Source organism: Cyprinus carpio, chromosome A7, assembly GCF_018340385.1.
Source record: "Cyprinus carpio isolate SPL01 chromosome A7, ASM1834038v1, whole genome shotgun sequence".
Lineage (NCBI taxonomy): Eukaryota > Metazoa > Chordata > Actinopteri > Cypriniformes > Cyprinidae > Cyprinus > Cyprinus carpio.
This window is the reverse complement of record NC_056578.1, coordinates 20,373,777-20,387,526: the sequence shown is the minus strand read 5'-3', so window position 1 is coordinate 20,387,526 and position 13,750 is coordinate 20,373,777. Positions and strand designations below refer to the sequence as shown.

At 38.0% G+C, this 13,750-nt stretch overlaps 1 protein-coding gene across 3 annotated transcripts in view; it reads left to right on the top strand.

The window, feature by feature from the left end:
• LOC109102658 (nuclear factor of activated T-cells, cytoplasmic 3-like) overlaps window positions 1-13,750 on the top strand; it is an 82,313-nt gene that overhangs the window by 23,774 nt on the left and 44,789 nt on the right. For all 3 annotated transcript variants that reach the window (XM_042760290.1, XM_042760291.1, XM_042760292.1), the window contains 2 exons: window positions 137-1,316; window positions 3,704-3,866. In XM_042760290.1, the coding sequence (XP_042616224.1) occupies window positions 137-1,316; window positions 3,704-3,866 (1,343 nt within the window). The remainder of the gene's footprint in view (window positions 1-136; window positions 1,317-3,703; window positions 3,867-13,750) is intronic.

Below are 13,750 nucleotides of genomic sequence, written 5' to 3'. Positions count from 1 at the left end.
AGTTAAAAATACTGCTCTTATTAAATCTATTGAATTTCAGATCTTCACTGGCTAATATATAAATGCTTATTTTTTCCCTTATTGTTCTGTCTGTTTCATCCTCTCCATGTTTTTTTTTGTTTGTTTGTTTTTTTAGATCTAGAAACAGATGAAAACACATCATTTTACATCCTCAATGTGGGGCAACCTCCTTCAGTTGTGAACCAATCACACAGTCTCCAGCGGCATGGAGGCCCACCCCCAGCCACCTCCCCCTCCCTGCAGGCCCACCACAAGGCCTATGAGCCCAACTATGAGTTCCAGGACTCTAAATACACGCCCACAGGGGTGGGCGGAGGAGGGATCGGCCCACCAAAGGCCTTTGAATGTCCCAGCATCCAGATTACTTCCATCTCCCCAAGCTGCCAGCAGGAGATGGAGAACAGCGAGGACGAGATGAGAGCGAAGGGTCCGGATGGAGACTACCACGACAGACCTCTGTCTCGAGACCACCTGTACCTGCCTCTAGATCACTTGTATCGAGATTCATCCCTGAGCCCGAGCCCATGTAGCAGCCTTTCCTCTCGTAGCTGGTTCTCTGACGCTTCATCCTGCGAATCCATCTCGCATGTATATGATGACGTGGATTCAGAGCTAAATGAAGCAGCGGCGCGTTTCACCCTGGGCTCGCCACTCACCTCGCCCGGCTGCTCTCCACAGACTGGACCACAGGAGGAAGTGTGGCAACAACAACAGCATCATCATCATCATCATCATCATCACACGGCCTTCACTCACTCCCTTCCTCATTCGCATGGTCATTCTCTCTCGTCCCGCCAGTCACCTTGCCACTCACCCCGTACCAGCATCACAGATGAGAACTGGCTGAGCCCTCGCTCACCCTCACGGCCCTCTTCACGTCCAACATCACCCTGCGGGAAGAGACGCCACTCCAGTGCTGATATATGCTGTATGGGCTCTTTATCACCCCATCACTCCCCGACTGCCACGCCCGGCCCCTCGCCCAGGGGCAGCGTGACCGAAGACACCTGGATAGGAAGCCCGTCTATGGGTGTTTCCTCTTTCCAGTGTTGTCCCTCTGAGGCTGACATCCCCTCCAAGACAAGAAAAACATCTCAGGACTGTACAGGAGCAATCCAGTCAGGAAAGGGCGACCTGGGCATGGATGAATCTGGGAATGTATCTCCTTTGCTTGACTCACCTGCTGAGGAAGCCATGCACGGATTAAAGAAGGATGGATCTGGAGAGCAGTTTCTTTCAGTCCCATCTCATTTCACATGGAACAAACCCAAACCAGGACACACACCTATTTTCAGGTAAACTCCCTCCTTTGCTTTGAAGTGACATCAGAGTAACCATTATTGAGTTCATGTGAGTAAAGCTCTACAATGCTTCTTTCTTGCAAGCGTTCATGTATATAGACAATAGCTCTGTTTCAAAACCAGAGTAAATGAACTTCAAAGGCTCCATCCAAACTGACAGAGAACCTCATGTGACTGATTTAGCAGCAACTTTTTTTGATGGTCTCTCACATGCAGCACACAAATAGCACTTCATACTGAGTGCACAAGAGACTCAAGGTTATGTCTATAATTATTTATCCATTTTGGAGATATATAAAAGATATTTTGAAGAATGTTGAAACCGTTTTGATGACCACTGACTTAGATTGCATGGATAAAACGACATTCTTCAATATATTGGCTTTCATTCACAGAAGAAAGTCAGTTTAAAATAAGGGTGAGAATAAATAATGATGGCAGAATTTTCACTGTTGTGTGAACTATGCCTTTGAACGTGAAAAATATATGGGAAGCATTTAATAATGAAAAGCCTTTATTTCAGTAATGCCCTACGTTACTGGTAGTTAGCTCACTACTTTTAGAACAGATCCAGTATACATTTACAGTAGCATGAGGCAGTTGAGTGAGCTAAAGAACAGAAAGAGTTAAATATGTGTCTCCTATCCATATCAGAGCATCAGATAATGGCTGTGTGTGTGTGTGTGTGTGTGTGTGTGTGTGTGTATGCTAGTCAGATGAAGACGGCCTATGTGTGTACTCTGGCCTCTGTCACCATAAATCAGTAAAGAGAGCGTGCGGCTGTGGGTCGCAAACGTTTTCCTACCCACAATGATTCTGTTATCGACCGCACCAACACAACACAGTTTTTAACTCAGTCAGGCCCCTTTATTAATAATCCACAATGTATAGTTAGCACACTTGATTCCAAAGTCGCGTAAGAAAAAATACATAGTCACACAACTTGCTCTCTTCCTCACAAACATGTCGAGAAACTACCAGCACAGCAACATGTGGGAGCAATGTTGACTAAGGCCGGGACTCAACAAGCCAACATCTTCATGGCCGTACCTTCATACAACAGAGACATGATACTTGATCCCTGTTATATGAGCCCACAGCTCTCCTGTCTGCCATCGGACCTGTTTGTGTGTGTGTGTGTGTGTGTGTGTGTGCTGACTGCTTCATCAATCAACAGCAATAGAAAGATCTCGAAGCTTGTCAGGTTTAACAGATGGGTTTGCTATGGCGGGGCGGGTGAATTGGCACAGTAGTCTATAGCGGATCTAGTTTAGGGCTGCCTGCTAAACATAAACAAATTTCAGAAGAAGACACACCTGCTTGCTCTTGGTAAATGTATCAAATATACATGATGTTGTTTTTACTTTAGTTAAATATTCATCTGTAAATTATGAGCCTTTCTTGCAAGGGTCAGGCTGCCGCTGGTCAGCCCATATTTGACAGCTGGTTCATCATTTTGTCATATGCAGTGTAGTCATAGCTCCATTGATCTATTGCAGATCAGTGCATAGTTCACATGCATATCATCATAGTTCTATTATATATACACACTATCATTCAAAAGTGTGGGGTTCATTTATTTTATCATTCTAATATGCTGATTTGTGGCTCAAGAAACATTTCTTATTATCAATGTTAAAAACAATTGTGCTGCTTAGTATTTGTGTGGAAACCGTGATACGTTTTTCAGGATTCTTTGATGAATAGCAAGTTTGAAAGAAGAGCATTTATTTGAAATATAAATATAATTTTTGATCAAATTACTGCAACCTTCCTGAATAAAATTATTAATATTTAAAAAAAAAAAACGTACTGACTCCAAAATTATAAATGGTAGTGTGTATGCAGAGTAGTGTGAAGACATTCTTGAATAGTGTAAATTGAAACTTAAAACTGATTTTTGTGTACTAGAGTTGTGTATGGCAAGTGTACATTGTCACTAAGTAAAGCTGTTTGATGTCCACAGGCCACTAGGCCACTATCGTTAGGCCACTACTGTCACACACATTCTCACGTTTCCCCTGACTATCCATCTCACGTTACCATGACAGCATGAGGAGTGAGGGTTTTTCGGGAAAGAGAGAGGATGGAGAGGATGTGTTAGAGAGCTACACTTAAAAAAAAAAAAAAAACCTGTGATCACTGATTTCCCCTTGTGTCCTTCATGAATTATATTTCACTAGTCAAAAGTTTCAGTAGTCAAAATGTAGTTTACCCAGAAAATTAGAACACAGAGAGTTGTGTTGAGCAAAATTACAAAATCTGTGCATCCTAAACTGTTGCATAGCTGCTCACTGTTTTCATTTTTATAGTCAATCTACTACCTGAACACTATGCATTGTGTAACTGCTCTGTTTGTGTTGCTCTTGATCTGCGTGTAGGGCATCATCCCTGCCTCCCCTGGACTGGCCGTTGCCGAATCAGTATGGGCAGTATGAGCTAAAGATCGAGGTTCACCCCAAAGCTCATCATCGAGCTCATTATGAGACCGAAGGCAGCCGAGGGGCCATCAAAGCCACTTCTGGGGGACACCCTATCGTGAAGGTGAGTCTCCACAATCGGAAGATTACTGATGAAGTCATTTTCACTGACTCTCTTTTCTGGCCGAATACATTTGTTTTACCACTACCCATTTGGCTGATTGTACGAGAGGTACTTGATTTCTAAGTACTCATTATGCTGGCCACGAAAGTGGGAACAGAGCATGATGCCATCCGTTCCCTCACAGGAAGCAGAACTTGAGAAGAGCGAGACCACACAGAAAGCGTCTGCTGTGTGGCCTAGTAACCTCATTACTGGTCATAAAATTCCTTTTACTGGGTAACAGCTAGCGAGCGAGTGTTTTGGTGTCAGCTAGATCTAAGCAAACTGTGTAGCATTCTGATTAGGGACTTTATTTCCTACCGACTTCTCTGAGCTACTTGTACTAACGGCTCAATGGGGGGGGATCATGGGAGCGTGCTTCAACAGAGGTGATGGCATCATTTATGTAAAATGAAGCCCAATTAGTATCCTGCTGTATCGTGATCGGAAAGGTAAGCTTACCTGGCACTCTCCTGAGGCTGGCTCTCCTGGAGAGACTAAGAGAGAGAGCTTGTTGGTAAATATTTTATGGTCTTGGAGGCAGTGGCCTCTTTTGTGGCAGCCGTAATGAAGCAAACATACAACTCAGGAACCGAGATCATTGAACGCATGAGGAAGGGAAGAAGGCCTTTCCCCTGAATCATAACCTTGAATTAAACAACCACAATTACAGGCCTGCATTTCTGCTACATCGCACCCCAGTCTTGTTTCTTGTGAGCCATTAATTGGCTGTCATTCCTTGTTTATGACCTTCTTCAGGTCACCTGCATGATCATCTTTCATTATCAGACATCTCATCTCTTTTATACTGCAGGACTGCCTCTACAGTGCCCTTTGTTCCAATTCTTCTTGGTAATTTGGAGCCATTTTTTACGTGGTCAGTATGGCATAGGTTTATATATGCCCAAGGTTTCATACTGAAGATAGTAATGAATAATAAATTAGTAAATTATAAATCAAAGTGCTTTGAAGTAGTACTTTTTCTTGTTTCATGATATTATTGATGCATTAATTGAGTATACTTAAAATTCAATCAGTGCTCAAACATTTCTGTCAAGGGCTGAAGATCTAAAGCCTTATGATGATCAGAGATATTTGTTTTTGTTTACAAATGAAGTTTGGTGAAGAAGTCAAAGATGTTAGGAAGATCAGATAACATCTTAGAAGGACATCTGATGAAGTTTCGCCACATCACTCTTTCCATAAGATGGTATTATTGTAGTGAGGGTCATAATGTGTGATGTGTGTTCATAGAAAAATACCCATTTACCTTTTTTTGTTTTTTGTTTTGCCATGAAATAAAATCCTTCCATATGTTCGGAACACTTGCTGGTTGCATTATAAACCATATGCAATAATAATTTCATGATAATTTGAGTTTTTTTTATTATAATTATTTTGAGGTAGTGAATGTTCAAAATAATCATTATATTATTATCATTTTTATCTGTAAAAAAATATTTAAAACGTTTTAAGTTGGAAATTATTCATTTTAATCATAGTTGGTTTGTCAAAATTATTTGAAAATGTCCAAGAGACAGGTGTTTCAACATATGAACAACATTTCCTAATTGATATACTTCATCAGAAGTCTGATTTTAGTAGACTAATGACTGGCGATTAGTATGCAGATCTTTCCTTCAGAAAAGATATGTTCCTTCTGTATTTTTAGAGAAGAAATGTGCTTTCATAATTGAGCCTGGAAAAATTTTACAAAAGCAAGTTAAAATACAAACAATTAAGTTGTCCTTTGCAAAACCGCTTTCCTATTTTTTATGTCATGTTTGCTGAGATTTATCTCCCATCCTTTTTAATGCTTAAACATCAACCACCCGTACACACATGAGAATCAGTGCTGTGCGAGTGATCGTGCCTTTCTTACTATTTCAGAGTATTAATGACTAACTCTTTAACATCGTAGCCCCGCTTCCCCTCACACTACGACTGAGGATGCATAATTACCTCACATTAATGAAGTCTATTCAGTGGTAGACACACACTGGTCCACCCACAGGGAATTACTCTGCTAGAAAACCTGGCTAAACATTTTTTTCCCAAGTTTTGGTCATAATTTTACAAGAAGAGAGTTAAATGGATAGGGAAAATTATCTTGTAGATACAGATACAAGTCCTAACATGTTATAATTGATATGATAGTTATTATGGGTATTTTTTTTACTGAATAGAAATACTTGTATGGAAAACAAGAAGTTTCACAATAACCTACTGGCATCTATACAAATATGCGTTTACAAACTCTCTGAGAAAACTAGTGCTAACACATGATATAAATAGCAGCAGGAAGATCAACTGGCCACGTGTGCATCTGCTTACGTGTGTGTTTATGTGCTCACTAAATAGTGTTGTGTCATTGTTAGGGATACGCCGGTATCAACTTTTTTCATGTTGCGATTAATTGCTAATGCTTTTATCACGATATTGAAATTTAGTTTTAAAAAAGTGGTCATAATACAGTAAAACATTCAATAACTTTTTTCTTATAACAAAAATAACTGAATATTTAAATACAATAAAGCAATACAGAAAAATATATAAAGTTAAACATTTTACAGAGATTAAAGTGCAAAAGAACTATAAAGCTCAATAGGTATCACTTTACAGTAAGACCTCATTAGTTAACCTTAGTTAATGCATTAACATTCACAATGAGCATTAGAAACATTTGCTACAGAAGTAATTAATCTTTGTTAAAATATATAAAAAATATATAAGTATAAATAAGTATACCTCATTAAATAACAAATGCAACTTTCGATTTTAACAACGTTATTAAATATTGGAATACCTAAGATTAATGAATGTTCAGAAGAATTTTTCATTGGCAGTTTATGTTAACTAATGAATTAACTAATATTAAAGGGGTCATATGATGTTGCTAAAAAGAACATTATTTTGTGTATTTGGTGAAATGAAATGTGTTTATGCGGTTTAAGGTTAAAAACACATTATTTTCCACATAATGTACATTATTGTTTCTCCTCTATGCCCCGCCTTTCTGAAACGCGTAGATTTTTACAAAGCTCATTGTTCTGAAAAGCGAGGTGTGCTCTGATTGGCCAGCTATCCAGTGCGTTGTGATTGGCCGAATGTTTCAAGCGTCTGATGGAAATGTTACGTCGCTAAACATATACTGTTATGGCGTGTCCCCGTCAGAACACCGGCAAGACAGGACAAAAACAATAAAACCCATCACAATGAGGCAGTTGTTGCATCCAGTGGGGACATAATTACTGATTATAATCACTTATACTGTCTTTTTACGCGTTACGATGCATTTCGCGCAGTGTAAACATAAAACCATATCTGCATTTGTGATCAGAGAAATGACAAACAAGAAGTGCTACTCTGCACTGCTCAAAATTCGCGTTTGAATCATCAGTGACAAATCCTTTACATATGTAAACCTACGGGCTGGACTCAGCTTCGTCCACGGTGAGCGCGAAGTTGATGTATTTCCTCATCGACCAGCGAGGATCAGCTCTATGCATGATGAAGCGGATATTGTGCTATTTTGGAAGGCCAAATAAAGTAGTTTCACTTTCACAATGAAACGCACAGCTTCTCCATGAAATGGCACCGGCGGCAACAGTGAGAATAAAAGGTACGCCTTCTTTCTCTGCGTGAACATCTGGGTGGCGTTATGCAAATCTTCCCACATACTGACGTAGATATGTGGGGGCATGTTTAAACGAGCCGTTTTAGGGGGGCATGGCAGAGTCTTAACTTTGATAAAGAATATCTCTTTGGATTTGAGACTTTACTCTTTGCAACTTTACAGATCTTCTTTATGCACCAAGAGCTTGTAACACTCCAAAGAGAAAGGAAAATCATATGACCCCTTTAACTAATGAAGCACTAATGTAAAGTGCGAATGAACAATAAAGAATCAAAACACTTTCAAACAATATTTAGGGCATGTTGTAGTCCAGATTAAAATGTAAAAAAAAGTTTGAAAATTATTAGCCTATTAAGTCTAAATAATTAAGTATTTGACGCTGTGATGAACACCATAGCAAATCCACAAATCTGAATGGCTATTTAAATCTGTTTAAATACGTTTTAGAAAGTAGAAACTGCTTTATTTATGGGGTTTTCAGGGTAACGGCTGCATTTTCTGCAGTTTAGCGCCATCTGCTGTCAGAGAGTGAATGTGCTTTCATTCAGCGCGTCTCTCACACGTGTGCTTCTCATGTGTGCTTGTTTACATCAGAGCACACATGGGTCTTTCAAGCAGCATATAGCGGTGTTGTGCATGTTGACCAGTTGATGGGAAAGGTTTTCTTAAAATGCATCCCAAATTCTGAATAATTTGTAATGTATAATTATTCACTGTATTTAGAAGTGCCCACGATAACAATATCGTGCATATTCATTACCATGATATATCGCATTACCGAATAACAGCACATGTGCATGACTTCTTTAACCCATTTATGAATCATGGCTTTAATCAAATTAACTATACCATACCATCAGTGAGAATCAAATTATGTTCTCTTCCAGTTATGATTACGCTTGTTTTACTTGTATTTTTCAGTATTCTCTGTTTAGTGTAGTTTATGAGCAGTTTAGGTAAATCTTATTGAGTAAAAATGGTGGTAAAAATGGTTTAGATTTCTTTTAGAATTGTATGAAAATTTCAGGACTGAATTAACATTAGTTAATGCATTTACAGCATTTCTTACAGCATTTATTAATTAATGTTCATTTCTGCATATACTAATACATTTTTATTATACAGTGTATCTTATTAAAAGACTATTTTTTATTGTAGTTTTCAAACCCCCTGGTTCCATTTGGGAAAATCAGCACATGGAAAATCTCCCATACCTTCAGACCTTTCAGCGAGCAGCTGTTTACAATAATGTTTCCCATGATGCTTTCTGGGGCATGCGCTGCTGGAGTCTTAGGCTGCTACTGTGGAGTATCTGTTGTTGTGACGTCAGCAGGTGACACCGCAGACTCCATCTGCCCTGTGAGTGAGCCTCTCTGTGGTGACTGGATCTTAGAGACGGTGAACAGACTCCCTGAGCCATATTGCCTTCAGCAGCACTTACTCTGCCAATTAGCCAGGAGGACAGACCCATACACCTGTATGCGAGGTGTAAAGTAGCACAGACGCTGTATGTGTGTTTTTATGTATACAACGGGGCATTTGGCAGAGAAGGCAAAAGATGGTAGTACCTCCAAAAAAAAAGTGGATGAGGAAGTATGATCATTAAATATAAACGAATATTATAGAATAAGAGATGAAAAAGTGTGTGAATCAAATTTAATTGAAATTAACTTAAAATGATTCTCTCCGAGTATAAAGGTATACCTCAATTCCCCTGACCTTAATTACACTTGCTGTGTTTACAATTGTTGACCAATGGACCAAAAAGAAAGTAACTATTAATAGTAGGCGAACAAACAGCCACTAGTGGCTTATAAGAATAAAAAGCCACAAAATATGCTTTTTATTCTGTTACTGTAGTTACCAGTGCTATTGCATATCCCTGTAACTCAGAAACCATATAAACATCAAATGTAATCGAAACAACAGTTTATACTGGATTAAAAAAAATGGGTTGGCCATAGGGCTGGACGATTTTTCAGATTTTTATAGATTCATTTGAATTTAATGTTCTGCCACAATTTTATTTTTTATAAATTGAGGAATCATGATTTTGAATAGAAATATTACTATTATTAAAAATAGACGCTTTGACAATATGTCAATGTTAACAGTAAAGCGAAAAGAATGATCCAACCGCATATCGGTGCACGTGATTAACTGCTCACGTGACACGCTCTGTGAAGGACCACAAAGGGCCATTCACACAGAATGTGCTTTTGTGTTGACAAAGATGCGACGCAGGCAGTGGAATAGGAAAAAATGCAGGAAGATGGGAGTTGAACTTCTTTTAACTTTAGCACCGCATTTTTAGAATGCTATTTCATGCATGAGACGCGAGCCCAATGAACAAACGCGTCCATGATCACATAAAAAAACAATGGAAAAGCAGCGCAATCCAATAAAAGCCTGTAAAGAACTACTAAATTTCATGCTTGCATCATGGTGACAGGCTGAGAGCTGCTGTTCATAATAGTCTATAATAGTCTACTGGTGTTATACCTTTAGTTATACCTTTAGTCGTTTTGAATTTGAAATACCTTGACTTTTGAGTTTTTTTTTTTTTTTTTTTTTTTTTTTTTTACATTTTCCTTGTATTATTTCTGAACATATAATATGTATAAGACAAGTTAGTACAAGATGTAGTTGTAGTTCATGCATCTTTTTTGCAAAGATATTTAACAAGTGATTTGTTTAACATTTACATCATGTTGACAACTTCATGTGTGGTGCACTTGAAATATAAATTTCTTTAACTAGAGGGTTAATAAAGAAAAAGTTATTTGAATCATGTTGTAGTTATATTTTCAAGTTGACCAGTTAAAAGTGGTAAAAATCGAAAATCGGTCAAACATTCTGAAAAAAAAAAAATTCATATCGCCCAGCCCTAGTTGGCCAACAGACAGACTGTTTGAAGTGAGTGTTATAACCTATAAGATAATTTGTGTGAGTGAGTGTTGTAATTGTTTACAAAAATTATTAAAATAATTTCATTATGAAATAAAGTGGAAATAAAGTCAAATATTAAAGTTAAGTGAAAAACTTAAATGAAAAAGAAATGTCGCCTTAGGAACTAACTGAAATAAAATAAGTTTAATTTTAAATTGTTCTAAAATTACGCAAACTAAAACAGAAATGCAAAGCTAAATAGAAATTTAAAAAAATCAAATGACAAAATCAAAAATGCTAAATAACTTGAAAATGAAAACTGAAAATATATGAAAATAAATACTTTATAAGTAAATAAATAATACTATAATAACATTGAATGAATGTGAATGTGTGTGAGTGGATGATCTGACTGGATACTTCACCTACAGCTCCTCTGTTTTCTGTAGCTGCTTTCAGTACTATGTTTCATCCTGAAGCAGAAGAATCTGTCCTATCCACCCTGTCCTTTGTGCATTCGTCTTAGAGGCCCAATAGGTAATGGTTAATGTATAGAGTAGGGCTGGGCGATAAATCGATTTTATCGATTAACTCGAATGTGTAGTTTACATCGATTTGTTTGAATGAAAATTGGTTTTCTTTTTAACATCCGCCGGCGCTCCACTCAGGGCTCCCGTAGTTCAGAATGGGCTCAACCCCCCCACCCCCCCGCGCGTAGAGACATGCTGCCAAGCAGAGCATGTGAGCGAAACAGAGCGGTGTGAACTTGAAGCTCCGCTACGTTTCCCGCTGTATGGACGTGCGCTCCACTCAGTTGCTCAGCCACACCAAGCAAGCGCCCCGTTAATATTCCGCTCACCCTTGCCATAAACCAATTCCCGCTCAGATCCCGCTCCGACATAAAATGTATCTAGCAGGCCTAATGTTTACTGTTTGTACCGAAATTCTTGGATAATTGTCTAAAATTATGCATGCAGATAAATGGCAATTTTTCAAAACGAAATTCTTACATTCTTCTTAATTTTATTAATTGTATTAGGCTAATTAAAATGTATTTAATATATTAATCTAACCTTATTAAACATAGCCTACCTAAAATTCAAAAACTGAAGAAGTGTATTTGATTTTCATGAAAATAGCTGCCGTTGTTATTCTTGTTATCTAACGGTGTAGGCACAGTTAGACACTGTCTGCTCTATTTACAACAAGATGGAGATATAGACTAGAAAATATATTTACACTTGCTCTGTCCTACGTCCATTACACTGACTCACTGCGGAGTTGGCAGTTTTAATCTTAACAGCTCTTAACACCGAGTGTGCACATGGATGGTTAGATGCATGATGGGCTAGTATAATCTTTCCAGCATTAAGGTAATACTGCTTTTTTTTTTTTGTTTGTTTGTTTGTTTTTTTTAAATCATCTTGTCTCAGTTACAAATTTGACTGGTAAATCATAAAGAATGATAGCCCCTTTTGTATTGCATTGCATTGCATTGCATATCAGGGATGACAGATTGATAAAAAGACATGCTTTTTGTGACTAGATTTAGCTTTTGATACTTTGCGGTAAAAGTGTCTCTCTGATTGACTCTGCCCTATCAGTGCGGCTCCCATGGAAAAAATAAATAAATAGTAAAGACCTTTGACAGTCTTACAGACTGTATCCAGTATGATAAGAATGTTATGTTACATTTTATTTAACCTTTTCACGGTTTACAATGGCAGGACCTGCCATCTTGTCTTTTTGGCTTGTTGTTTCTGATTGCAATTTAACCTGAAGGGGGAATCCAGATCAAATCCCAGAAGGTAAAATCAAAACAAAATAAAGTTAAAACTTGTTTTGAACAATTTCTTTGTCATCTGAATATTGATTTTAAGTAGGGGGAAAAAAATCGATTTAAATCGTAAATCGGATTTTTTGTTAAAAAATCGGGGATTTTTTTTTCCGGCCATATCGCCCAGCCCTAGTATAGAGTAAGGAATGGGCCAGTTATTAGAATGGTGGACCTTACACACAGGTCATTAAGGTTACTAGAAGGTTGTGAAATTTGTATCACTGGGGCATGAACGGTCTATTGTTACAACCAGAAGCACACGTGCACATCCTGCAGCACTTTACCACTCTAGTTATTGTGTGAGAAATCAGAGCTGCGATTTGTGGTGAAATCAAGAAATGTGTGTAAGTGTATCTATCAGTGGTGTATAAGTCAAGCTGCCATAACAGAAGGCTGCGGATTGCAGCATACAATAGCCAGACAAACACCAGCAAAACAAAGTGACAGTGTTTACTGCTAGTGTTTGGACTGGGCTAATTCACAGTTCAGAGATCTACGAGGAATGCTGTGTAATGCTCTACAAACCGCACCTCACTCTCTTTGGGTTCATTCTTAACCAAAATCAGCACACCTGTTGCTAGGAGACATAGAAGTTCTGAACCCATCTGGCATAGACTTTCCTGAATGTGTGTGTGTGTGTGTGTGTGTGTGTTAGAAATCACAATTGAACTGGTTAAACACAAAGACGCACACAAAGGGCAGCAGAGTTTACATTTCCCGTAGGATCTGTTCATGTGTTTTATTCTCAGAGAAAGTCACTTTCACCTTTCACCCAGGGCTTTTATGTAGATAAAAAGGCTCAGTGGAATCAACACACATGGTGAAAACCAGCTTTATAAAAAATAAATTACCCTGTGTTTTTAAAAGAAAAAAAGGTAAAGTGAAATTCTGGTTAAACTCTATTGAAAGCATTTATTGCAGGCAATTATTGCAGTCAAGTATCTCAGAGAAGAAACGTCTAATGGCAGCTGTACTGGAGAGGTTAAAAGCAGAAATGCAAAGCCTGTATTTTTGTTAAGAACTTTTCTTAATGATTTTGACTTGGGGCTACCATTCTGTACATGCCTATTGTTGAAAATGACCCACTTCTTGCCTGATAGGCTGAAGAGTCAGGCTCTAACCTTGTCCTTACAAGCCTTGAAGTGTGTGTGTGTGTGTGTGTGTGTGTGTGTGTGTGTGTGTGTGTGTGTGTGTGTGTGTGTGTGTGTGTGTGTATGTGTGTGTGTGTGTGTGTGTGTGTGTGTATAATATATATATATATATATATATATATATATATATATATATATATATATATATATATATATATGTATATATATATATATATATATGTATGTATGTATGTATGTATGTATGTATGTATGTTAAACAAACTTTACATTTATGCATCTTCTAGTTGCTTTTATCCACAGTGACTTATGTTGCCTTCAAGGTATACATTTCATCAGTTAATGCATTCCATGCTCTACCATTTAAATTACA